Raw genomic sequence first — 27,160 nt, forward strand, 5'->3', positions numbered from 1 at the left:
AGTAACAGGAAGCTTTTGTTTGGGACTTGCAATGTTCATGGCTTGCAAAACCCATCTGCCAAATAATATAATTGACGCTATATAGTCCTTCTTGCTGGGACCCAGACCCTGGCCACGTGATAGGGGCCCGCTCGGCAAGATGGCGGCGTCAGGAGTGGCTTCATCGGCGAAGCGAGGGGAGTGACGTCATACGGGGCAGGAGGAAATTGTAGGTTAAGCGCCAATTTCGAAATTCCGCCATTTCTCTAAAATAGCATCGCTGAAGTAAAAGTAATTCATGATTTTTTTTCATAAGCAGAATTCACTGTTTTACTAGCCCTTGAGGTAGCTGGCCATGGGAACTGGGATTAAAGGTAACGTGGGTTGAAAAAGATTGCTTGCTTGGTCGTGTAACGTTTTTGTCAGACTTGTAAACACAGGCTCGTAATCGCCTGCGAGAGTGCTGATGCCGGACCGCAGCGAGAAACAGACGGGGGACATTTAACACGTTTAACAACAGCTCTTTCGGCACGGCTTGCGTTTTCTGCAGTATGTGGTAACTCGTTTGAGCAGTTTGTGCGTTTACCGTGAGATCGGCGAGAGGACGGCGGTGTTTCAGTAGCGGGCAAACACTGGATTTCGATGTGTCGTGGTTTCGCTGGATCAAAGGCGAATTTTTATTAAGAGTCAATTCAGGGCAGCTACGTGCAATCACATTAAATTGATCACCCTCCGATATCTTGAATGTCCAGACCGTTTGTGTTTTTTAAAAATATATGGCTTGCGCTCTTTCACGACAGGGTCCGCTCGCCCCTCGAAGTGCTCGGTCAGTATTTGACAGTTTATTGCAGAGGTGTTAAATGCAGACACATATGTTAGGCTGGCGAAGGAAAGTGGATTGAAATTCATGCTTGATCCGGTCGTTCTTTTAAAAAAAAAATGCAGTTTTGCTAGGGCTGAAAACAACAAATAAGGAAATGGACCCGTTTGTAAACACCCTCCGCGTTGTAGCCGTTTATGTCATCAAAAAATGCTCTCTCTGATTTATATTTGGGATTTGGGAGGTCGCTAACGAAAGAAAGACGGGCATATTGCGTTTTCAATTCAGGGTGCTTTAGTGACAGCTCTAAAAAAATGAATCGGCTTTTCGTCCAACTACAGCCTTTGCCTGTATAACCTGCGTCTTTCAGGGTGATGAAACCGCAGTGTATTCTCTTTAATTTAAAATGCTACTGTACGAGTAGAGATGTAGCGATTCTTGTTTATTTTCTCTCTTCCAGGGGATTCTGGGGACGCTGCGCACTTAAGGTGAGGATGACCTGTCCAGACATAATCTTTTCAGTATGACCTGTAATCTAGGAATGTGTTAGATGGCATACATTTGCGAACGATGTGACTTGTACCTGGCATGTCGTGGCTCCTGGGAGATCTGTTGGGTTTATTTTCGCCTGTCTATGTGGAAGTCAGAGATTCACAGTCTTCTCAGCTGCAGAAAACCAGCTACCTGGCCATGCCCGGACTTCAACACTCAGACGAGCGTCTTTCCGTTTGTAACGTTTTCTGAATTCTGCCCAGCAGGTGATAGAGGAAATAAAAAAAAAAAATTACTGACACGGATTTGTAGACACTAGCCTTGTTTTCTTGAAGCTCCCCTTTTGTTCGTTGGAAAAGTCTTCTTGTATCGGGGACATACTGTAAGACTGAGCCGCTGGCTGTGGGTCCTCATGGTCTTCTCTGCACGCCTGGTGTCGTTAACAGCGGCGACGGAGATGCGATCAAGGTGTTTGTGCGGGTTCGGCCGCTGACGCAGGGCACTGGCCTGTCGACAGATGGAGATCCCAGTTTGTGCCTGACGGTCACCTCGCCAAACACCATCCGCCTGCATTCAAAACCTGAGCCAAGGGTGTTTACGTACGACCATGTGGCTGATATGGATGTTTCACAGGTAGGGCATGAAAACGGATACATTGTGTTATCCCTTTTAGGGGTTTAACCAGAAAAAAAAACAGCTATTAGTCTGGGCGGTGGTGTTTCAGTCTGTCACCTTCCTTTTTATTTACTTTTCTTCATTTCTTTTACTGTTCATCCCATTAAGTGTCTCACCGAACCCGGCTCCAGTTTAGAATCCCCTCTTCACACTGTCTGGTCTCTGTGACTCGCACCTGGGCAAAACCACTGTGAAGGTTTTACCAGGTTTCCCCCCAGTCTTGTAATCTGCTCGGGATCCCTTTTTCCCTGCTCCAGAGTGTGAATTCTGGAGTTCCAGAGCCCGAGCTTGGAGCTGCTGTGCTCAGGCCTGCGAGGTGTGGCAGCCCGACGTGGGGAATCGGTTGTCAGCCTGCTGTAAATACAGTACCACGGTCGGCATTTGACGTGTTTCCCCTCCCAAAACTGTGTGAAAGGGCGCTTTTGGCTTGAAAGAAGTATTAACGTTTTTGATTCTTGCATCATTTTTCTTCTTTTGTCATTGAGGCGCTTCATCACTACTGTCAAGCGATCTGTTGACGAGGTGTGTCTTGAATGCCTTTCCTTTCCATGTCTCTGTGCAGGAGGCAGTCTTCTCCAGTGTTGGAAAGAATATAGTGGAGTCCTGTGTAAATGGCTACAATGGCACCATATTTGCATAGTAAGTGCTGTCCTTTCCTTATAGTTATAGTTCTAAAACCTTGAATATATTAGTGCTTATTGATGCATGTGTGGCAGTTATGCTACAGCTTTAAATAATAAAAAGGGGGTGGATTTATTCCAGCTATGCCACTTCGTGTTTTAAGAGAACGGGGACCCCCAAATTCTGTGGTCTGGCTGTTACAGAAAGAGTGTTTGATTGACTGAGCCACTGTGGTGTCAATGATAGAGAGGGACACAGAATTCAAGCCTGCCAGGTTTATTTTCAACAGTAAAAGTGCTTACAGAGGATTCTGCAAATAAAGAAGAAAGCTTACACCTATATAGACCCATATCTCTTCACTAATAATAGCATGCATTACAGTATCGCTGAGACTGGTAACAATATACGCAGATGCAATATAAACCATTCTGATAACAAACGCACATTGTTGAGGTCAAATTTACATTTCATAGCCCTGTGCTTATCCCTGTTACAGTACACATGCCATGCATTTTTTATTTTGTTTTATACATTTAATTTCAATAATGTATTTTGACTTCACAGTGGACAAACCGGTTCTGGAAAAACATTTACAATGCTGGGTAAGGAAAGAGTTTTAATTTTATTTCTTGGACGTAACAGTTTGTAATTTGCTACAGATGAACAGGACAATCATTGGCATTAAAGTACATCCAACGCTTTTAGCAAGTAGTTCTGTGTCTGTTTTAATATTTAATCAGAAAACATTGAATTATTAATGCTGCTTCTGATCATTCCATTAATTTTGTTACATTCCTACACTAATTTAATTTTTTTGCTACCTGATTCCTAGGTCCTGCAGAGTCTGACAACTTCACACACGACATGCGGGGAGTCATTCCTCGGAGCTTTGAGTACCTGTTTTTCCTCATCAACAGAGAGGCTGAAAAAGTGAGCCTAGTTTTGAGAAGTGTTCTTGATATGGAAGGGTGTATCACTGTCTGATTCATACTCTGAAAGATTTTCATTTCATGCTGTGAAAAGTAGTAATGAGAAGGAATGGCTACATCATACAAGGACAGGGCGGTCCCTCGCTCGTCCGGCGATACGAGGGTGGGGCGCTCGCTCGTCCGGCGATACGAGGGTGGGGCGCTCGCTCGTCCGGCGATACGAGGGCGGGGCAGTCGCTCGCTCGTCCGGGGATACGAGGGCGGTCGCTCGCTCGTCCGGCGATGCGAGGGCGGGTTACTCTAGTGACTCTGGCTGTCCCTCTTTTTCCAGTCCAGTAACGGGAAGAGTTTTCTGTGCAAGTGCTCCTTCATCGAAATTTACAACGAGCAGATATTTGACCTCCTGGACAGTGCCTCAGCGAGCCTCTTCCTGCGCGAGAACATAAAGAAGGGCGTATTTGTTGATGGAGCGGTTGAGAAGATTATTACCTCTGCCGGGGAAGCTTATCAGGTAATCTTATCAGGCTCTGCAACTGAAAGCAGCTTTTAATTTGATTTTTTTTCTGTCATATCTACTGTTGATGACGTTTTGATGCTGGCTCTTTCTTTGCTTTGGCATGCAGTGCAAGGCTGGAGCTGCCTTTGTTTTCGTACGTAGATGATTAGGACTCTGCTCTCTCCCCCTTGATGCTGCTAGGTGCTGTCGACGGGATGGAGGAATCGCCGGGTGGCCTCGACCTCCATGAACAGGGAGTCTTCCCGATCCCACGCCGTTTTCACCGTCACTCTCGAGTCCAAGGAGACGGTCAACGAGATCGTGAACATCAGAAGCAGTCAGCTCAACCTGGTGGACTTGGCTGGGTCCGAGAGGCAGAAGGACACTCATGCAGAAGGGACTAGACTGAAGGTTATTGCCACTTTGTGATGTTTTTTTTTTTTCACCGATTAAAACCATACTATACAACAAATAAACAAAGTAAGTGGGACGTTCAATAGCTTTTTTCTACAAAATGCAGTAGTACCTGTTATTTCTATTTTTAAGACAAATACCTTCTTGCACAGCAGGCTGAATACCCTTCGAAGCAGTATTATTGCTTCAGATACAGTAGTACCGCAAATATCAGCTCTTATTGTAATCGGTTTTAGCTTTAGACATTTCTGTTGAGTGTTTTATGGAATAAACTTGGATCTGGACAAACAATATAGTGGTGCATAGGAATGTCTCTCTAGGCTGAGCGAGATTTCCCAAACGCAGAGTGAGAGTTACTGTAAGTTGCAGAGGGTCTATTTCCTGCCAGCCTGAAAGAAATAGGTTTGGAGAGGCTGAGGGGTTAAGGTCAGGGTGTCAGGGTGCTGTGTCACACGTGCCTCTGGCCGTTTCAGGAGGCCGGGAGCATCAACCGGTCCCTCAGCTGCCTGGGCCACGTCATCATGGCGCTCGTGGACGTCTCCAACGGGAAGAGCCGGCACATCTGCTACAGGGACTCCAAGCTGACATTCCTGCTGCGGGTGAGACGCAGGCGCACGAGCGCCCCTCTTTTCTTTCTGCTCGTTTCATTCCTATCTGTCTGGAAATGTTTCCGTCGTTTTTGTGACAGGATGGTTATGGTCACTGATGGGTAATTGAGTTGGATCTTACTGCGTGCTGGTGACACTGGTGATGAAATTGCTAACAGCCGGCATTCCTTGTGATTGATAGAATTGAACCACACAGGAATATGTTATTGCACAGTTCTTCTTATCATGCTTTCACAGTTTACTGGTGAAAAGTACAAGGTCGTCGTATAGCAAAGAAAGAGGTTTCCTTTATGTCTTGTTGCAGGACTCTCTTGGAGGAAACGCAAGGACCTTCATTATTGCCAACGTGCACCCTGGTTCTAAGTGCTTTGGGGAGACCCTGTCCACTTTGCACTTTGCCCAGAGAGCCAAGCTGATTAAGAACAAGGTTAGCAATGTGGGATCACGTGCATGGCCATAGTGTTTGAAGCAGATCACATCGGACTGTATATTAGTATATGAGGCTTGAGACTTTACTCTGGCACCTCTGCAGCGTGTCATTTGATACTCTCACATGTAAAATGTGAATTACAGCAACAATATCAAGGCAGCCTTTTCTTTAAGGAAAGCTTGTGTTTTGTATGGCTAAAGTTCAAAACGGATTAATTATTTTTTTATTATTTTTACCCAAGGCTTATTTCCCTCAAGTCCTGTCGCTTTCTACTGTGCTTGAAGTTGTACCTTTTCAATTTTAAAGTGGATTAGATATTTACTACAGTTCAGTACAGTCAAAGATGGGACTATCCTTTAATTGGACACAATCTTAGCAGGGCCAAATGCAATAGGAAGGCCTTTGAATTGACTTGAGCATAGTTAGAAGCTATTGTCTTTCCTGAGAAGGCTGGAATCTCATATCGGAAAGCTAAGAAATAGATTTGTTTTATCAACAGCTCTTATATGCGAGCGATGAATTTAAAAGCAGCACGCGGAGCCGCTAGTTTTTTTTTCTGATTGGGTACTTGGCGTGGCGCTGTGCTTGCAGGCGGTGATCAACGAGGACACGCAGGGGAACGTGAGGCAGCTGCAGGCCGAGGTGAAGAAGCTGAAGGAGCAGCTGGCCCAGGCCTTGGCCGCCCAGACCCCCGCTGGGGCTCACGGAGGCCCTGACCACGAGGGGCACAGCGTCCCCACAGGCAAGGACGTCTCTCGCAACGCAGAGCTGCTCAGCCTGGCGCTGCTGGCCTGCTGTCAAAACACCGTTTGTTTGCGCAGGACAGCACGAACAACAAGCAGTAGGATCGTGTTTCAGCTTGCATTATGCTTTTTTCCCCCACTAGTGAACGTGCCAGAAAAGATCATCTTCATTTGTTTTTGGCACTGTCTAAAATTAGTGCATTTACACTGGCACGGTCTAGAAGTGAAACTGGTTGGTTTAATGAAACAAAGCGCATCTACGTGACTGCTAATTGGTGACATGTCCTTATAGATCCTGTTGAAAACGGTGTTTCGGAAAATGAGCACAAACACAGATTTTTAGAAGCCATGCTTCTGTGGGAGAAAAGTGAAAGTGAAAAAAAGGTATTGTACGTTTTTACTTTTTTCATGTATTTTAATTGTCATGTTCTTGCACATTCCTCATTTGAATCGCCTGACTGCAGGTCAATAATCATTACGTTTTCTCAGTTGGCGATAGATGTGTGAATTTTAAATCAGTTTTTGAATCCAAGATGTTTTGAGTAGAGAATTTTAAAAGCAGTTTTTACTATTTTTTTGTGCCACCTGCTTTTCTGTTGATTTTGCTTTTCCGTTGGAATTTTTACACTAAAGTAGTTTTGGTATAAAACGGCTGGGGGTGAACACACGAAGTAAAGGATTCTGTTTTGCAACAGTAATTGAGTACTCACATTGTTTTGAGAAGCATTGAGACTCTGATATGATTCTCAGTGCCTGGTGGGAAATTAGGAACAGAAAGTAATTGAATGTACTGTGAAAGCATCTTCCTTCAGAGGGACTAGGGGTGACCTGCAAATGACCAATACAAATACCTGTGAAATACTTGAAACAGAATTTTCTTGAACAGCAATGAGATAGATGGGAGCTTTTGCCATTTGAGGGATAGGCGAAGTACTGCTCCTGGAACAGAGGAGTTCTGGTAGCTTAGCGTGGCTTGTAAATGAAGAATGTCTCTTTAGAATGATAATTTAAAACGCCTTCCTTTTGCCTCGAGCAGAATCTCCAGAGAAAAAATCATTTGGTTAATTAGCCAGGATTAAAATTCATCTCTTGCTCATGAATGAACTGTTATTTTATTGTAATGAGACTTAGGCACCGATCGCTGAAGAGTGCCTCTCTCCTGACCTTGAAACCGAAAAAGCAAAATGTTATCTTGAAGGGCTATGTTAGTTTCTTTCTGAATTAGAACACGTGTAATCAGTGCCGAAAAACTGCGACTCTGAATTTCAGACACTGTAGGGCAAAAAGAATAATGTTAATGAAGACGCCGCTAATAAAAAATAATGTCCAGAGACAAGCCCATAGATTTCTTGAGGGTGTAGTGGTAATATTTATTATAAAGATATCCTAAGAGGATTTTTTACAAAATTATAACTTGCAAAATGTGACTTAAAGAGAAATGTTGGTAATAACTTGTGATAACGAAGTGTGATCTGTTTCTGCAGAACCTGCTTCAGAAAGTGACTCAGCTCGAAGAAACGTGGGCTAAGAAGGAAAAGTTCATTCAGTCCAACCGGATGATCCTGAAGTTCCGGGAGGATCACATCTCCCGCTTGGAGAAGAGCCTGAAGGAATCGCAGGGAGGCCTGTCTAGCCAGGAGAGTGAGGCCATGGTGTCTCAGCTGAAGCAGGAGATTCAGATTCTAAGAGAACAGGTACACAGAAGAAGATTTGATTCTTGGCAAGGATATCTTTTCCTGAGCAGATGGAGGCCAGTGTTGCCCAGGAAAGGATCCGTTCTGCTCTCCTCTTTAATTTCTTGCTTACCTTTTGTGCACGTCAGCGATACGAACAAGAATGTGGGTCGTAGCATAACCCATCTTGTTCTCCGCACAGAATTTTCCAAACTATTATATCGTCACACGCAACGGTGTCCTTTTAAATAAAGTCGCGGAACCTAGCGTTGCCATGTCGGATCTGGAGCATTTTTATCCGTTGTGTGCTGTTCCTGCTCTTCAGATACATCTCAAGCGTAAAGGCTCCTACGAAGGCTTCAGTGGTCGTTTTACCCTGGACCGTACCCTGCGAACGCCCTCGAGGTGGTGCAGCAAGCAGTGCGAGCCCTTGGGTCCCTTTTCCTAAGTTCTGTTGCCTGTGCCGACCAGGTGGAGCAGCACCCCAGGGTGGCGAAATACGCGGTGGAGAACCACAGCCTGCGGGAGGAGAACCAGAGGCTGCGCTCCCTGGAGCCGGTGAAGAGAGCCCAGGAGCTGAGCGCCCAGGTGGCGGCGGAGCTGGAGAAGGCTTTCCGGGAGGCCAGCGCTGCGGAGAAGCTCCCCGGAGGTGCGGCATGCTCTCTGGCTCCCAGGGCGGCGTCGACTCCGCCGGCCGCATTCTGTCTGGTGCAGTTTTGTCGCGAGCCAGTTTCTTTCAGTGTTGATAATTCACTAGATTCAAATTCTTTGTTTTTTTTTTGCGCTCGAAGCTGAGGGGGAAACGCGGGGAGGTTTTCAGGAAGCCCTTGTTTTAGAAGTGGCGTGCTGCAGAAGCGACTTTGAGCTCTGGCTCCTGCCCCTTTCTGTCTTGGCTGCGTCGTCGTTAAATTGGTCCCGCCTGTGTTTCAGTTCCACCCCACTTCTCGACTCCCGTTGCTGCCGAGAACGTCTCGTCTGTGTCAGTGGAGCGGCTGAGAGCCCAGCTGATGCAGAAACAGGCAGAGCTGACCACGACGGTGCAAGCGTATGAAGAATATAAAGAACTGACTAAGTGAGTCGAGTACTGGTCGTCCTGCTAAAATTTCTGGAAACAAAAACACATTTCTGGAGTATGTCGTCAAGGAGCTACTGAGTGCCGTTTTGTAATACTTTAAGTGCTAATACCCAGTGTCTTTATTAGCATCAATATCCTGTGCTGAATTCTAGTTCCTCTGTTCTTTTCCCGTTTGTCACAAGCTTCCTTACAAAGTCCTTGAAATCTTGTTTTATACTCTGTAAAGGCTGCTGCAGTCACACCGGGAGTGAAAAGAGGAGCCGATGAATCTTTTGCCAATTATAATGACCTCTTGTATCCACAGGAAGAGGCTCTTGGAGATGGAGTCGGAAAAGCAGTACCTTGAAAAGGCCAACCAGCACCTGGAGAATATTTTGGAGGCCACACAAGCTCACACAAGACAAGAAGTTTCCCAGCTGAACAAAAAGCATTTTGAAACCATCAAGGTAAGGAGCCAAGGAGTGCAAAATGTGGTCATTTATATGCAAGGTGTGATGGTTACAAGCAGAGTACCCTTGTAAGTGGTTTTAAAAAGTCCTTTTGCTCGCTGCTACAGAACCTGACCACACCCACCAGGGGTTATTGCCTGAGATCCCGTCTGGTGCCACACTTCAGTCCTGACCACTCGATGGACCTGAGTGCCAGGAGCCTGCCTGCTGAGGATCCAGTGGATGACATCCTCAATGAGCCCGTCCCTCCCGAAATGAACGAGCTGGCCTGTGAGGCCCTCACTGAAGAGCTGGAAACGGTGCAGGTAGAACAGGAGGATATTTACTCCGGCTTTCGCTCCTTCTCTCATGTTCTGGCATTCTGATTTGATTTTTAGAATATTTGCAGTTCTGATAAGACAATGGGAGGAATGTCACTTTGGCCTACAAGCTGTGTAAATCACTGGATCTGCATGTCAAGATGTTTTTTGGTCTTTAAAGGAGCAGGTCAGTGCGCTTCAGCTCAAGCTGGACGAAGAGGAGGTTAAGAACAGGAAGCTCTTGCAGCAAATCGGTAAACTGGAGGAACACTCGAACAAAATGGAAGAGGTAAGGAGTGGCATGGTGCTACCAGACCATGTGTTCCTGGGGACGATAACAAGTTCCTCGGTCCTCAATTTCTGTGGTGCTGCTCATTGAATGGTAGTCTTTATGATAGCTGACATTATAAGACTGTTCTTTAAAAAATACTGATTATTTGAGTTAGATGATGCTCTCAAATACTGGATCTTTAAACCTTTTTTGAAGGGTTTGGCAATGGTCTGCACATTTCTGAACATTGTAAACTGTCTCTACTTAAAATGCAGTTATGTTACTGATGTAAAGACCCATTTAAATGTTCCCAAGGGACTCCAGACTGAGTTGGTCCAGATTATCCCTCCTTATCGTGTTCAGGAGCTCTGACTAATTTGGGTTGATTTGAGTTTTGGCTGTCCTGTTTTTATTCAGCTGTTGTCATCTGAGAGGAGCAACTGGAGCAAAGAACAGCAAAACCTTCAGGATCACATTTCATCTCTGGAAAAGGACCTGCGGGAGGAGAAGACCAGGACAGACGGTGATCTTTTTCTGTTTCCCGTGGAACTATATATAACTATATTTTTACACCTATGGAAATCAAAATATTTTTTTATATAGTCATTTAAATGATTCAAAATAGGGAATTAGTAGATCTGGAAGGTTAAGGCATTGAAATTATTGGCACTTTTTAGTCGGTTTTTGAATGCCGAGCTCCGTTTTGGTTTATTACGGAAATGTTATTTTAATGGGTCTTTGACTCCCCCCCCCCTCCCCTCACTGCGACCGTGTCCTCGGGATGTGTGCCGGGGCTGACTCCGGCTGTCCCCCGCGTTTCCCCCTCAGTGCTGAGGAGCGAAGTCCACGACCTGCGGCTGGTGCTGCACTCGGCCGACCGAGAGCTGCTGGCGGTGAAGGCCGAGTACAGCTCGTATCGGGGCGCGCAGGAGCTGGAGCTCAGCCAGCTGTCCAGCGGCCTCATCCACGTGCAGCTGCAGCTGGACACCGTCAGGTACGGAGCTGCTGGCGCCGCCGGGGGGCGGGGGGGGGGACCTGGAGCCTCTCCGGACCAGAGAGAGTTCGTTCAAAGCCAGCCGCTCCGGGCTACACTGAGTAATTCACTGGGTATGTCCGTAGCAAACAACTGGGCATTCTGGGAGCTGTACCTGCAACAGCACTGCGCTTTTGACTCTTTTTCAGGTGACGGACGACGGTGTGCTTTTTTTTTTAATCCTCGAAGATCTCAAGTGTTTCCCGGTGTTTGTGCCGCGGGGCTGATTCCCGTGTCTCTCGTCTAGGCTGGAGCACGAGAAGCTCCTGGAAGAGCGCCGCTCCCTGCAGGATTCCCACGACACCTTGCAGGAGGTGATGAAGTACGAGTCGGAGGAGCACAAGCAGCGCGTTGCCGAGAGCCAGCGAGAGAACGCAGCGCTGCAGGCGGAGCTGAGTGTAAGAGCAGCTTTACAGCTCCGTGTCGGGTACACTTACGCCCCAGAGATCCCGGGGAACGCCCCCCTTGGGGAGGCGTTGGGCAAGACGAAGTTTAATTGGCTTTTCTGTGCTGAACCTGAAGGCATTCCTCTCCGTTTCGACCAGCCCTCCAGGTTTCCATTTCCCACAAGTGAGACAGGCGTGCCTTGGATGCCTTGTGTCCTTTCAGTGTGTGCAGCTGGAGTGTTTTCTTAACGTTTTATGTTGCGTTAATCTAAAACACAACAGCTATGATGCTAAGAATCATCAGCATCTAAAATCCGATGTGCAAAATGATATCCTGCACCAGCTGCAGAAAACAAACGTGCTCACGATACGTATGAGTGTTCATGAGGACCACAGAGACACTCTTTTTAGTGTTTACTTCTTAAATACAGACACGATAAGTTTTTATTTTACTGTAATTTTTGCATTTTAGAAACTGCTTGAATCCATGAAAACTGAGAAGGAACGGAACTCCAATTTAACATCCCAGCTCAAAGAAGATAAGGAGACAACTTCTAAGTGAGTTGCTTTTTCAAAGGAAAAGGTTGCACTCTTAGTGTTAAACCTGTTTTGGTTTTGTTTTCCTGTTTTAAGTGTTTGCTTTTGTTTTTTATATACAATAAACATTTTTGATTTTTCTTTTTTCTTTAGGGAGCTTTTAAGAGCCCTCGATGAGAATGTTGACTTAAAGAAACACATTTCCAGTTTGACTGTGCAGTCTGAGCAACAGGTAAGTTTAAAATGAAATGGAAGTGAATTCCTCAATCCACACCTGTGGTACCACGCGATTGTTGGTGAATTGATTTTCATCTCTTTTTAGACTGCAGAGCTACACAGTCTGAAGCAGAGTCTTACTGCAGCAAACACAAGCGTGGCCGAATTGGAAAAGAAGTGTGAAACGGAGAAAGTAAAGATCAGTTTTTTTTTTTCTGAACTAAACCCAGACATAAAATGTCCAATTATAAATCGCTTCTTATGTAATGAGTCCTATGTAGTTTTGACTGTAAAAACCATGTGCTTTTCTTGCGCAGGAATTTGTAGTCGATATCCTGAATCAGACCCAGGAGCTGAGAAACACCCTCAATGAGAAAAATGAGATGTTGGCTGTGCTGTCAAGTGAACTGGAGGATATCAAGGTATCCAGGCTAATTTTATTGTCCCTTTCTGCCATTGGAGGCATGTACCTTCATTTTCTGTCCAGTTCGAACCTTAAACAGAATAATACGACATGGCATTCCACCAGTGTGGGTGTTGCTGTGTTACTGTACCATGTGCTGTTCTCAAGCTTCCCAACTATTGTACCCACAAAACCTTACACTTCTTATTTTCTAGCTCAGACAGATCCAGAAGTACTTTACCGGTTATAGAGATTTGCTTGGAATAGACATTTTAAAAAGTTAATTTCTTTTGATTTTGAATTTTTATTACAAGAAAGATGAAGTGCCAGCTAAGACATTTTTAGGTATTAAAAGCCGTACACACTAGATACAGGGTGTAAAATGTGAGCTTGCCGTTCTCTTTGGTCTCTCTTTAACGCGGTGTTCGCGTTAATTGCGTTCACCTCCGTGGCAGGAAAAGTACTGCGCAGCTTTGGCGGCGAGAGAGGAGAGCCGAGCGCTCATCGCGAGACACGAGAAGGAGGTTATTGATCTCAGGGAAGCCATGGAGCGGAGGGTGTCCTCGGACAAGATTGAGGTGAGCGGCGGACCGTGCCTGCTCACGAGGAAGCAAACCAGCTTGAATGGCTTATTTTTTAATGGAATTTTACATTCTTTACCCACCCTGTGCCTGCTGTCTTTCTGTCCACCTGCCTTGTTGTTATAATCCATAGGTTATATCCTTTTTTATACAATTTATCAGTGAAACCCGTAGCAGATTTGGAATTGCGTAATGAACCCCGAGATATCAGCGTTGTAAAGAAGAAGGAAAGACCGTTTCTGCCATTCATACTGTCGTACGTTTGGTTCGAGAGGTGTCTGTCCACCAATAGCAAGTGTTTTTCTTAGCTGAAAAGTCCAGTTATGTCGGTTTGTGTAATTAGTCCAATACAAAGTGCTAAGGAATTTCTTCACCCAAAAATAAAAAGGATCTAAAAAAATTGCCAAGTAAAAATGTCCCCCGTGAGGGTTGCTCGCATGCGTTCAACCCGGTTCCTGGAATCCTGGCCAGCAGCCACATCACTCTGCGACTCACAACTGGCAGCCCACTGAAGCTCAGCAGGTGTGAGCCTGGTCAGTACCTGGATGGGAGACTCCTGGGAAAAACTGAGGTTGCTGCTGGAAGAGGTGTTAGTGGGGCCAGCAGGGGGCACTCACCCTGCAGTCTGTGTGGGTCCTAATGCCCCAGTATAGTGACGGGGACACTATACTGTAAACAGGCGCCGTCCTTCAGATGAGACGTAAAACCGAGGTCCTGACTCTCTGTGGTCATAAAAAATCCCAGGGCGTTTCTCGAAAAGAGTAGGGGTGTAACCCCGGCGTCCTGGCCAAATTTCCCATTGGCCCTTCCCAATCATGGCCTCCTAATAATCCCCTTCTATGAATTGGCTACATTACTCTGCTCTCCTCCCCACTGGTAGCTGGTGTGTGGGGAGCGTTCTGGCGCACTATGGCTGCCGTCGCATCATCCAGGTGGATGCTGCACACTGGTGGTGGTGGAGGGGAGTCCCCATTACCTGTAAAGCGCTTTGAGTGGAGTGTCCAGAAAAGCGCTATATAAGTTTAAGCGATTATTATTATTATTATTATTATTATTAATCCTGGTTTCTGCTGTGCTCTGTAGCAAGAGCTGCTGCAGGAGGACCTCTCCCATGCCGCGGAGGAGGTGGAGAAGCTGACGAAGGTGGTCAACGAGCAGACGGCTCTCCTCCAGGCCGCTCAGGCCGCCGCTGCAGGGTACACAGCCGTCATCCAGGAGCTTCAAGAGCAGGTACCCGCTGCTCCGTACGGGCTTGCTTAGTCACCAGTCCCGTGGCTGGGAAACGCTGTTTGAGAAACACAACTGATGAGCATCCGCAGACCTGTAGGCTTGCATAGTGCCATGTTTTGGCTTCAAGGTGTTTCGGACCTTCCTGTTTAGTGACTGGGCGTCTTAATTATGGGCGGAGCGGTGGCTCTGTGGCTAAGGGTTCAAATCCTGCAGCCGGCAGAGGAATCCTACTCCGTTGGGCCCCTGAGCAAGGCCCTTAACCCCAGCTGCTCCAGGGGCGCCGTACAATGGCAGACCCTGCGCTCTGACCCCCAGCTTCTCTCCCTGCCTGTGTGTCTGTGTCTCCATGGAGAAAAGCTGGGGTATGCGAAAAGACGAATTCCTAATGCAAGAAATTGTATAGGGTTAATAAAGAAACATTATAAACATTATTATATTATAATTGATTGCCTTCCTTTCCTGTGGTGTAAGCGGTGGTGTTTTTGTTTAATTCTGTCTCGCGCAGCTAAAGCAGAAAAATGAGCTGAAGAGCCCGAAAATCACGAACGAGCAGAATCACAAGGCTGTGCTTCCTGCCACTCCGCTGGCTCAGACACAGGTACCCAGTCCGCGCAGTTCTCTCGTCCCTCATCTTCCTTTGCTTTAAAACAAGCCGGCGGGCGGAGGCATTCGGCGGATCAGAGACTTTGTCTGCCTTTATTTCCTCAGACCCCAAAGACGCCCTCCAGCTTCAGCACGGACTTGACCAAAGTGCTGGAGGCTCAGGAACAGGAGCTGGAGAACAGGCGCTCCTCCATTGTCACTCTGGAGATGCTGGTGAAGGAGTTCAGCGCCGAGAGATTAGCCCAGAATGAAGAAATCCTGCGTCTCAAGGTGCTCCCGTGCTGAAGATTCTTAACCCAAACCCTGAATCAATCTGTATGTTATGTACAGTGTTGTTCCTATAATTCCATCTCCTAGAAGACTTTTCTGCATGTGAAAGTAGCCTTCGAGTTGTTCCACAGCAGAAGAGGTACTGATGATTTTGCGCTGACTATTGCCTCTGGGGTGGATTGTTTTTTGGGGGACTGAGTAGGCTTCTCTAAAAGGGGACCACCGATACGCTTTCGGAGCCTAGAGAGGTTACACAAGCCAATGGTGATAGACCATCCAAACGCCCCTGAAGACTCTGGATTGAGGCTCCAGTCTCTTCAGGGGCGTGGGTCTGAATCCCAACACTGCCACCAAATGTGGTAATCCCAGCCTCTTCCACTAAACAGCAGCAGTGAGCAGTAGTGGTGAAGCCTCGTGTTACAGCTGTTGTGCTGCGCTCAGCGATACCATACTTCACTCATTGTGTCGGTAAAGTACTGTACAAATGTATTCTGGGAAAAAGTGTGCCAAAAAATATATTGCATTGGCTTGAATATGACATGTGAAGCAAAAAAAAACAGTTGTAATTCTTTTGTGTTGAAGGCCCAGCTCTGTGAAAAAGAAAATTTGCGTCTCGAACTGACAGATCAGTGCTACACCTTGCAGAACCAAATGGCCCAGAACTGTGGCAGGTAAGTTGGAGTTCCTCTGTTCTGTTCATGTGCCATTTCAGGAGCAGTGCCATAAACATATTGAAGTTCTGTAAGAATCTGCTGATAATGATACTCCATATCGATTCAAAATCGTGTTGCTTTTCTTGCTTTCAATTTTTATGGAAGGACAAGAAGTAGATCATAACTTGCATCCTTTTTGACCCATGAAAATGAAAAACATCAAAACTATCACCACTGAACAGATTCCTCCATACCTGAAATATACACTTAATACATTACCTAGAGAATCTGTTATGTGGGTCATGATTGGCCTAAAGCCCTTTTAATGTCATTGTTATTCCTCAAAATCCTGTGATGTCCAACAGGAGGGCGGTGATCTCGATTCAATTTGCCCCTCTTTGATAGCTGAATTTGTTTTTGTTTTGTCTGTTTGCTGGAGGTTGTACTGTCTTTGTCTTGACTTTTGTTTTTAATGCTATGATCAAACCAACCTTTTAATTAGCAGTGTGGAGAAGGATGGGAACAGTCATGAAGCGGTCATGAAAGAACTAAAGGAGGAAAGAAAAGCAAGGGTTTGTGTTCAAACGTTTATTTTCTTTCGCACTTGAGTACATAGGATCCCTAGGCGACAGATATGGTTCTGTTCATTAGCTTTATTTTAGGATTTTGGTAAATGTCTTATGCAAAACATTCCAAAATTTGTTTAGTCCATGAAGGTCAAACTAGATGATAATTTTTTTTTTGTCATGTTTCAGGAACATTTTCTTTAAAAAGTTAACATTATAGAGACAATAACCTCATAATATTATCTTGTAATAGCCACCGTGTGGAATAAATGCTTTTACCCCTGAAATTTTAATCTGTTTGGAAATATGGTATAACAATCTCCATATGATACAAAACAGCATTATTTGACTTACTGCCCAAAAGTAGAGAATGGAGCATTAATTTAAGAAACATTTTCCTCACAAAATGTGTTTTTATTAGATTTATACCCACTCCTCATTTCTTATTCCTTTTTCATGTAAATCGTAAAATATTTAGTCAAAAGGAATTTTTACCCTTAATACCCTTGTTTTAATGTTTCTTCTCTCACTGTTCCCATCGTTTTGCTCCCAACAGGTTGCTGCGATGACGAAGCTCTCTGAACTTGAAGTAGAGTAAGCATTTTTGGATTTCCCTAACTCTATCGTCACTGATTTATTTTTTTTGTCAATTTTATATATAGTTGTACTTGCGTACAGACCACTTTAATCTTCACATTTTATCTTACAAGCGACTGCCATAAATGTACAATAAATGCATTCTATTTGAATATCTTTTTTTAAATTTAGCATTAGTGTGCGAAATGCACGAATGCGTACGATTTTTCTTAAAGAGCTGTACGGTTATTGTTAAAGTTTGCAGAGAACTTCAGCCACCCTGTCCAGCGCAGAGACTTGCATCCAGCAGATGACAAGCGAGCTGAGAGACCGGTCCATCGAGCTTAAAGAACTGAGAGAGAAAGATTTAGACCACGAAAAACTTGCAAAGGTAAAATGGCATTTGCAGTTCTGAATTGGAATTTTTCACTTTGAATACTTTTCCAGCTCATTTTGACATTTCCCCGGATCATTTTTAAAAAATATGTCCATCCCAGTCTGTCAAAATTGTATGTAATCCATGGTGCTTAATGTAAAATGATTGCTTGTCCACCTGTTACCAAACTTTTTGTATCCCATTAGCTTTGAGGGAAAAAATCAGCTTGTCCAGACTTTTCCTAGCTGTACAGGTGACGGGTGAGCTGGGTTTTTTGTCGACAGAGGACTGAGAGTTGTTCACTCATGCGAAAGCAGACGTGTGAATAATTCCAGTATAGGTTTACTCTGACTTTGATCCATAGCTTATCCTAACAGCATTGTCAGTCTATCAGTATGGTCAGATCATAAAACAAAATGTCATTTTTTAAGGGGATTTGTTTTCCAGTAATAATACTTCCTCTTTCCCTTAAAGGGAAAGGAGTGATTATTTTTTACCTGCCATAGAATTCGATTTTATCTATAGGGTTGATTCTCCTGTTGGATTTCAGTGTTTCTGATTTAAGATGCAGACATTATGATCAAAAATTATTTTTGAAATTTTCTCTGTTCTTGTACCTGGCAGGGACATTGAATGTTCAATTTGGAATTAGTGAATTATTTTCTCAGATGTTTCAAGGTTCTGTTCCATCTGGGACTCCCAAGACAGGGCATTGTAAACTGTTTCATGTTCTCCAACAGATTAGTACTAGACGTAAATTAAATTTTCACTCTCAGAACAGTAAACTTGAAAGTTCCCCAGACACGGTTTTAAAGTTATCTGTGAATCCCAGGAAATTCCTGAAAAGGTGGCCAATTGTTTTTGTGTGCTGGTCTTTCTCATTGAAAGAATAATAAAAAGGCTAAGGAAATTTCATCTATCAGAACATCTGCATCTTTTATGCAGGATCTGGGACCAGGGAAAATATTGACATTTCATTCAAGGTATCACTTTTAACTTTTTGAATTTCGAATAAGAGTAATATTAATGATGTGCAGGGCTGGAAATACATGTGATTATACAATATTTGCCAGAGTATAAACTGTAATTAATGTAACAAGCTTCAGCAATCTTGTCTTGAAAGTCTGTGTTGGTGTCAGAATTGTCCATGTTGCCATCATAGAAGCTATTTAGGGTTCTGGGAGAAACATTTTTTATTTTAGCATGGGAGCCATCCACACAATTTCTGGATACAACTTCCAGAGTGAAAATGATCTAGTTGTATCCATTCTTCAAAGGCAGATTGTACACGCTACTGTATTAGAAGGAGGAGGCCAAAAAGCACGTGGGACCAATTCACAGCTTCCTTTTGTGTTGCAGGAGGTGGATGTCCTGAGGAAACAAGTTGACTTTTTGGCTGAAGAGAATGGAAAACTAGTGGGACATCAGAACCTCAACCAAAAAATTCAGTACCTGGTCAAACTCAAAAAGGAAAACACCAAACTCATTGAGGTATTTTTCTGTTTAATGTGGTGTGGTATTTTAGTCAGCAGTTGTTATATTTGCAGTTCATGTACAGCAGTCACTTTATACATTATGTGGAGTTTAAAAGTATAATCAGTGATGGGGACATTAAAATCTACAGAGGAGAGAGGACCGGATTGTTGAGATAAAATATACTTTTATTGTTTCAAGTAGTAACAGTCTCCATTAGTCTCCAACAGTAGCTCCAGTCTATGATGCACACACTGCTTCTTAAGTAAATCTATAGAAGTTTTCTGTGTGATTCCATCAGTAAGTGGAAGCAGCAAATATTACCATTTGAGACCTTGGGGTTCTTGAGCCAAGTACTTTTTATTATGACTTAAGTGTTTTATATCATGTTGCAATCCTTTTTGTCATCATTCCACTGCTTTCTTCTGCATGAAATAGAAGTGAATATTAAAGATTTGATTTATTTTTTCAGGACAATGAAAAACTGCGGTTGGAAAACTTCAACCTAAAGGAGAGCTGCAAAAAAATCCAAGTTTCTACATGAAAACATGAGTTTATTTTGTGTCGACAGTCCAACTGTTTTGTAAGATATCGGATTCCCTTTAGAAATGCGGTTAAACAAATACATCACACATTTGCTGTACATTTTATCTGATTAGAAATGTTGTAAAGCGTGTGAATTTACTAATGCTACATTTTCCCTGGTTTTGTAGCTAAATTATTTTTCTTTAGCAGTTATTCAGCAAAATTATTACAAATCACCAAATTAGTGTCAGGACTTTTGAACATCAAAATACTTTGAAATCAGTTGAAACAAACATATACTAAAAATCTGTGATTTGGTGCTTTGAGGTAACAAAAAATGTATTTTAAAATGTATTAAACCTGTTCATTGCTGGATTTAATGAGAAAAAACGAAGACATCGCTTCACAATGAATTCCGTTGAATTGGAGGTTCGATTTTCAGTTAATCTGGATGGAATCTCTCTATAGGCAGCTGACTTTCATGTGAATTTTTGTCAACGTTTACCGTTAGGGAGTGCTTGTTTTTATTTTACAGTCTCATGCGTTATGAAATATCTGGTTAGTGGAATTGAGTTGCGTAGCACTCAGAACTTTCCAAAATATATAGATATATTGTTGATGGAGGCAGACAGAGAAATTTTTTGGTTTTGAGACTCTCCACTCTTTCTTGTTTTATGGGAAGAAAGCATGTGAATATTGAGGGAAACTGATGCAAACCAGGCTTACCAGACGTGGGATTTCTGGCTCGTGTGTCGCATGACCTCCTAACGCATCGTTAACGTCGCTGACATTAATGAGCAAAACTAGCATCTGTCCGAATGGCTGGCGACTGTTGCAAAGATTAGGAACCCGAAATCTTTTGTTTGGAGGGTCTTTAAATAGACCGGCCATTAGGAAATCAGTGAAGTAACAGCTCCTCCGGCATAAAACTCTGAAGACTGAGGTTCCTAAGATGAGGTTCGAGAGACCCCGTTTTAAAGAGATCAGATATGACTCCAGAGATCTCATAGCGCCTGTTTTCTCTTAGGTGCAATATGCATTTTCGTCCCTGAAAGTCCCATTCCATGGTCAAACGTACTGCCCTGGGTATCTGTGTGTAATGCCTAGGGTACTTTGTAAATATGTTTCTGTTCACATCATTACAGTGTAATTGTCTGTGATTATTTTCTGTGTGTAGTCTGGCGTGCTGCAGTCTTTTGTTGGATTTTGATTTTATTTAGATTTTTCTCTTCCTCTTCCCTTTTTCCCGTGGTTGTAGGTGAAGCGTAATAAAATCTGCTACATTACTTATGGCTTAGCTGCTGACAGTTATTGTATCTTCCACGATGTGGTACAATTACTATTTTTTTTGCCTGGATATGTTTTGTTAATAAAATGGTAAAAGGTTTTCCTCGCTCCTCGTATTTCTTCTTATTCCTCAGTATAATGTAAGGAAGGAGTTTTGAATTTCTCTGAATATTACAAGAAAGCAACTTCGGAGATGAAAAAAATAGCAATAGGAAACAAATTGAAAAACTTTATTTTGTAATGCTTTATTTATAAGTCTTAACAAAATCTACAACATTAAGTAACTTCTAAAGAAATAATGTATACATACATTATAAGAATAGTCGGTGGTACTCTACAGAAACAATTTAACAAAGTGGGGGGAAAACTACAGTTCCCAGAATTCAAAGTCTTGCATCGCAGTCACGTGTGCCGTACGGGGAGGGGGGGGGCGTGCCTGCAGCCGTGCAGAGCTGTGATTGGCTAACCTGTCCGGGGTGACACGAGTAGGAAATGTCGAGACGTGACTGCAACCAAACAGCACATCAAAATGTGACAGAGTGAGGAGCACCTTAAATGTTGTTAATTTCACTAACGTAGAAGATGTTCCCTGGCGTCATCTATGCATTGCTGGCAGGGTTCCTGGGGGCCGTGGCCTCCTCGTCTGCGAAGCTGTCCCTGGGAGCCGACTACCTCAAGGGGGTCTGTGAAACGGGGCTCAAAACGTGGGGCGGAGATGAGAGGCACTTCAGGAGGGCGGACGACACCACAGCCTGCGACTGGGTAAGGTGGCCCTGTGGCGGTCTGTCTCGGAGGGCAACGTCGGCTCGCAGCCGCCGAGGACAAATGACGCTCGAAACGGGCAGCCTGAGCCTGGGTCCAGCGGCTTCCCAGTCGCTGACCCCGCGATGGACTGGCGCCCAGTGCGTCCTGTAGGACAGGCTGCGGCGGCTCTGCTCACAGTAGCAGGTGCACGCCGAGTCCCGCACAAGTCAGCCCTGTGCGCGGCGCTATTACGTCGTACATGATGGTCATCGTACTGTACGTGTGGCAAGGAAGGGAAACGTGCATAGCTCGTCCCGGGCAGCTTCTTCAGCCCCCTTTTCATTTGAAAATAATCCGATTCTCGTCCGCAGAGATTGGCAAAGTAAACACAAACACACGCTGGCAGCTTTTTATCCGTTCGTACTTTTGCTCAGTCGAGTAAGTGGGTGATGTACTGTAAACCAGGCTGAATCTGCGTTTCAGTCGAGGTGCGTGGTGAATTCGGGGTACACGGCAAATCCCTGAAAAAAAGACCTTCGTCTTACTTCAGACTTTGTCATTTATGTATAAATTTATGACGATGTCTAATAGTAACGAAATTAATCGAAATAAGCATTAAACGTTGCATAAATCCGATCTAATAATAGAACGAATCGAGAAAAAAACTTCAAGTCTTTCCAAGTTTACACATTTTGCTGCTGCCTGAGATTACAGTCATGAAACTTTCAGCTTTCAAATAGAAGTTTAGACTTGGAAGCCGCACAGTCCGCATCAAACGGATAAAGCTAAAGAAATGTTGCTCGAGTGTAAATGAGGTGTTCAAAGAAAACGACAAAATGTCGAATGACGTGAATATTCAACCCCCTTTGCCTCCACAGCCCTGTATCTGCTCCAAAAGAAGTGTGAACGTTGTGAAAGCAGTCGTGTGCTCTCAGTCCGTGTGTAATCAAAATGGTTTCGTTTCGACATGTCTTGGTGTGTTATCTCCAATATTTGAGACTTTCAAGCCAAAGAGCTTGTGAAGCAAATCGGGGCTGAAGTGGCAGAGAGGCCCAGACCAGGTGAAGGTTACATATCCCTTCGAGTACAGTGCAGTCCATCATTCAGAAGTGCAACAGCTGTTACTGCCTTCACCTTCCTTTCCAGGGCACCCTGCTAAGCTGAGTAGCTGAGTACACTGGTTAGGGATGCCACCAGGAAGCCAGCAGTGTCTTTAACAGGTTCCCTGATGCCCCCCCCCCTCTCACTTTTACCCATTCTTGTGCATTGGGTTGTTTTCTAATGGGGGGAAAAAAAATCTGAACACCGAGGCCTTCCTGCCCTCGGTCTGCGCGGTGGCGAGTTCGGCGCTGAGGACGTGCCCCTGTCTTTCAGCTTCACATTCCCCTGCGGCTGGTGTGTGGTGGGCTGCTCTTCACCTGCAACGCCGTGATGTGGACCTTCTTCGCCAAAGCGCTCAGGTACTCTTCCTCTTCTGCCAGAGCCACTCTGACCACCACCGCTTCCAATTTCATATCTTCAGTAAGTGGACTCCGGGTGCGTTTCCTTCGCGGGCTGTGTGTGTGTGGGGGTTGTGCAGGACCAGCCTGAGGCAGACCCGGGTCTTGCTCACAGCACTGCCCCACGCGAGGTCTGTAGTTCAGCGTCGCAGCAGGCTCTGCTGCTGGCTAGGATCTAGGCCAGAGTTTGTAGGTCAGACTGCGATTTAAAGCCTGTGTCCGAAAATCCTTCTTCAAAAAATAAACTGCTGGGGTTTTTTTTTTTTTAAAGAAAATGTCACCTTAAAAAAATATGTAACAGCTTTTGAAGATGAAGCGCTGTATTCATATAAGAAATCTGGGGTTTTGATTTCTGCCTGGTTCTGTAAGACTTAGTTTCTACTTTACTGAACCTGCTCTCCCAGCAAGGTGGAAGTGCTGAAGAGGACCAGGTACACAGGGTGTTCTGTGGCTGTGTGCGGCTGGTGGACCTGTGTTTTCAAGGGGCTGTTCTCCTTTCCTTCTGCTTGCAGGCTTTCTTAGGGCAGCTCATCTTTGGGGAGACCCACGCCGTGCTGTGGTGGGTGGGGATCTCTCTCACTCTCTCAGGGCTCCTGGTGCTTCACCGGGCGGCTCCCCGCCCCCCAGGACCGGCCCCAGTCCAGAAGGACGAGTGAAGGGCGGTGGAGGACATCGGCATTTTACGAAGGAAATGGAAATCTTTTTAACGGTCACTGCTAACGGCCACAAGAGATAATAAAATTGGTCCTTTTTACTTGCACGTCTACAGGCATTGGGCATATCATCCTTCTTTTTGACAACAAAGCTTAATAGTCTGTTACGAAACGAAAGCACCTGTAGGTTTCGTCCACTGTAAACGTTTGGCTGGCTGTGTGACCGTGGTGCTGTGCCAGTCGGTGTTGGTAACTGGCGTGCGTGGGCCAGTTCATCTGCTTTACATTCACGGTCGTCCTCGGATGCGCTTATGGATGCAAACTGGGTGGATCAGATTTGCCGGTTTGGAAAGGGACCAACTTTATAATCACCCGTCAGGTTTTGTACTGGTTGTCAGCTGGCTAACAGCGCTGCTGGTAGTCGGGCATGACTCCGTCATAATCTTTCTCATGCATGCTGAGCTCTCCGAGACCTTTATCCCAAAACACTGTGAAGGGGTGAGCAGGGCTTCGTTTCTGTGTCTGCTTTCACGGAAATGAACATAAAGTCGAAACAAACGTTGTTTTGCTTAGTAAGATGTTTTTTTTATATATATAAGCATGCAATAAAAGGACAAAACTTAAACTTGATAGATAGTTACTGAAAAAGCCTACTTTCCTTTTGTAACTGTCCTGACCCAGCTGTCTCTTCCCAGATTGATCGGAAAGATTTCTCTCTCCAGTTTCCAGCTATGGAGACAATGCACACCATCCTCCATGACCGTATGAGCACTGATGATGCGGCACTCCAGCATTTAAAGTGAACTACTACATGTCCTGGACACGAAACTGGAATCTTTACCGATGTAAAGTCGCTAAACAGGGTCTTAGGCCACCATGTCTGTATACTGGGGTATAGAGTGTACCAGCGTCAGCAATTGTGCGGGAGGGATGCGGCACCATCGTTCAACCAAAAAGTCAAATGGGCTCATGCCTGTTTCAAAGGCGCCGGCGTCCCCTGTCGTAGCCATGCGAGGTGTAACCGGGCCGGTCCGCCATATTTATACATGGCCCTGAGCATGCTGGGATGTTATTGGCTTCATTAATGCATGAGCTACACCTGTGTGGCAGCCCTTGTTTCAGTGTACTTGGTGTCCTTCACTTACCCAGACGTTTCCAGTTTTTCTGTCCCCTATGTATACATACAGAGCCTCGCACTGCAGGGTCTCTTATATTTTTGCAAATAAATGTTATCACAGATATATTCTACGATTTCCCTAAGTAACATTTCTACCTAAGCTATTTCGCCTAGCATGCAGAATGAATCTGGTGTTAATGCTACATTGATGTAACCTGCATCTAAAGCATCACAGTCGAAGGTTTGGAACAGCCGGAAAAGGCTTTAGTCTTTACTGTATTGCATTTCCCTCTCGTTACATTAACCTTGTTCTGTGACCCTTGAAAACATGTTTTGGTGGTTAGCTGTACAGCTCTCTGTGACTTTGTCTGTTTAAAAAGTCTAGTTTATGAAGTGTACATTATATTGTAAGAGTCTCTAGATGTAAAAAAATATTTTCAATGTTTCGTGTTTAAGGCAATATAAGACCTTTGACTTTGTCTTCCAAATTAAGAATCTCGCATGGTTGATTGGCACTCTGCTCTGCTTGGAAGAAAAGGAACATATTGGCTGGTTGAATGTTTTCTCAAGGCTTAGTATGCTCCCTCACAAGTTGTGTGTAATTGCCATACCCTAATCACACCCAATGGCAGAATTTCAAAAAATAACATTAATGCAACGAACAACACCTTTTCTGTGTGTAGTGTGGTCTGAGAATCATCGCTGCTGTTACACTTGAACCTAAAAATACAATGGTCCCAGTAAAGAAACATAATAGATTAACACCTTTGTTTAAAAAATAATATTTGTTAAAGGGGTGGAAGGTTCAGTTTAAGTTATGCCAAACCCTTTAATTACTTATGTGGAACCTGTTTAATACATACATTTGTAAAATGTAAATATATGTATTTTTTTAAGTAATTTTTAAAATGACCTATTAAAGGGGACATTTCATTCTGTTTAAGAAAGGAAGAATCTGGTGCAGACACTTAAATAAACATACGTTTGAGAATCATTTGATGGGTGGTTTCTCTTGTTTTGACAGTACAATTCAACGTGTTGAAGAAAACCTGTCAGAAACAAAGTGCAAAGAGTTGAGACCTCTGTGCTAGAACATCCAAAGAGTGTGACTGGAATATGAAAAAAGTGGCTTTGTTCTCTCAGAAATCAAGTTTGACCAGTTCTCTGCCCTTTTTTAGTATCGGGAGTCAAAACTGGAGAATAATACTGTAGCAGTGTTACACCCCTGAACAAATGAAAGACACAAACTCTCTCCTGCAAGTTTGAAACTGCTTTCCAAAGTCAATATTATAACTTAGAAAACAAATACGACAATAAAACAATGTAATATGGATACGCATTTTACAAGACATTGCAGAAATTGATACTGCGTATGGACAAAAATATGCACAGACTTAGTACTTGATACTTCGTCTCTTAACCACGGGTTTTGCAACCTTGAAATATGTCGTGTGCATCATTTGGAGTTTTTTTCCATACTAAGACAAACAGATCTGGGTGTTTTTTATTTCACTGCTGATCGTAAATGCTTAATTGACCTTATTGGGAGTAATTAGACTGAGACACAAAACGAGGTCATATGACATATCGTATGACCTGATGTTATATCATATATCACATATCATATGACCTGGTATATGATATACCCTAATCCAGTTTACTTTACAGGCCTCCTGAACAGTGTTGTCTCACTGAGTGCTGCTTCACCTCCCAGATCCATAGTGCCTTGCAAATGTATTCGATGTCAGTGTTGCCACATTTTGTTCAGTTACAAATAGCATGTGCACGTTTCTTTAAAGCGAATAGATATGATGGAAACGTGAATGCTCAAACTGAACACTAAAAATAAATATGATGGTTGCGTTAGTGTTCACCTCCCAACCTACAGTAATACGTGAGGGAAGCACTTAAGGTGGCAGTTAACAGGTGTGATATGTCTCCTCACACACTGGGATGACAGTCACCGCTAACCTATCAGCTGCGACTGCAGAAGGAGGTCTTTGAGAAAGATTGGGGGAGGTGGGTTGTTTTACTTCTTGGATTTCTTGTTCTTTTTCCTCTTTCCTCCTTCTCCCTTTCGCTGTCTTTAAAAACTTGTGCTACCTACCAAAGGACTCAGATGGGCCAGACGGCCTCCTCAGCCTTGTAACCCTCATGTTCTTAACTCAGTTACTGATTCTTCTGGCGAGCGAGCTGGGGGTCGTTCGTGTTGTTCACCGATAGTCACCCCTGATGCTGGAGGGCCAGTGTGTCTTCTGGTTTTCTGTCAGCCCCGGATTCCTAATGACTTGATCTGAATGTGTGGCTAATGGATTCTGGTGCAAAGTAGCAATGATCAAGGGCTGCTTTTTTGTTTGAATTCTCCAGTGTGTGTGTGTGTGTGTGGAAATTGACCAATCCTCTCACTCTGGGCTATGCAGTATATCAAATTGAAATGCATAAGTTTCCTTCCCAATTT

The 27,160-nt window shown here is 44.2% G+C and overlaps 2 protein-coding genes across 4 annotated transcripts; both read left to right on the plus strand.

The window, feature by feature from the left end:
• Positions 1 to 188: 188 nt before the first annotated feature.
• kif15 (kinesin family member 15) lies at positions 189 to 20,789 on the plus strand. 3 transcript variants are annotated; one of them, XR_015925776.1, is made up of 36 exons: positions 189 to 353; positions 1,260 to 1,287; positions 1,738 to 1,924; positions 2,529 to 2,605; positions 3,152 to 3,189; positions 3,420 to 3,517; positions 3,848 to 4,027; positions 4,214 to 4,423; positions 4,900 to 5,025; positions 5,339 to 5,461; positions 6,056 to 6,206; positions 6,500 to 6,591; positions 7,692 to 7,901; positions 8,352 to 8,529; positions 8,811 to 8,952; positions 9,260 to 9,401; positions 9,512 to 9,709; positions 9,885 to 9,992; positions 10,392 to 10,497; positions 10,803 to 10,968; positions 11,255 to 11,405; positions 11,866 to 11,951; positions 12,084 to 12,162; positions 12,253 to 12,339; positions 12,464 to 12,568; positions 13,005 to 13,127; positions 14,214 to 14,360; positions 14,866 to 14,958; positions 15,069 to 15,233; positions 15,816 to 15,904; positions 16,389 to 16,458; positions 17,009 to 17,046; positions 17,287 to 17,419; positions 18,350 to 18,387; positions 18,764 to 18,895; positions 19,350 to 20,789. XR_015925776.1 is itself a non-coding variant. In XM_088602099.1 (35 exons), the coding sequence occupies exons 1-35, from the start codon at positions 335 to 337 to the stop codon at positions 19,419 to 19,421; spliced, it is 4,146 nt and encodes a 1,381-aa protein (XP_088458225.1). In that variant the 5' UTR covers positions 190 to 334; the 3' UTR covers positions 19,422 to 20,789. The 3 variants fall into 3 exon arrangements, 2 of the variants coding, with proteins under 2 accessions (XP_088458225.1, XP_088458224.1); XM_088602099.1 differs by lacking the exon at positions 18,350 to 18,387 and having other exon boundaries at positions 190 to 353; positions 16,392 to 16,458; XM_088602098.1 differs by lacking the exon at positions 18,350 to 18,387 and having other exon boundaries at positions 191 to 353.
• Positions 20,790 to 21,145: 356 nt separating this feature from the next.
• tmem42a (transmembrane protein 42a) lies at positions 21,146 to 25,696 on the plus strand. Its single transcript, XM_088602107.1, has 3 exons — positions 21,146 to 21,451; positions 22,808 to 22,954; positions 23,445 to 25,696. The coding sequence occupies exons 1-3, from the start codon at positions 21,272 to 21,274 to the stop codon at positions 23,586 to 23,588; spliced, it is 471 nt and encodes a 156-aa protein (XP_088458233.1). The 5' UTR covers positions 21,146 to 21,271; the 3' UTR covers positions 23,589 to 25,696.
• The last annotated feature ends 1,464 nt before the right edge of the window (positions 25,697 to 27,160 follow it).

Source organism: Lepisosteus platostomus, chromosome 12 (assembly GCF_059453375.1).
Source record: "Lepisosteus platostomus isolate fLepPlt1 chromosome 12, fLepPlt1.hap1, whole genome shotgun sequence".
Lineage (NCBI taxonomy): Eukaryota > Metazoa > Chordata > Actinopteri > Semionotiformes > Lepisosteidae > Lepisosteus > Lepisosteus platostomus.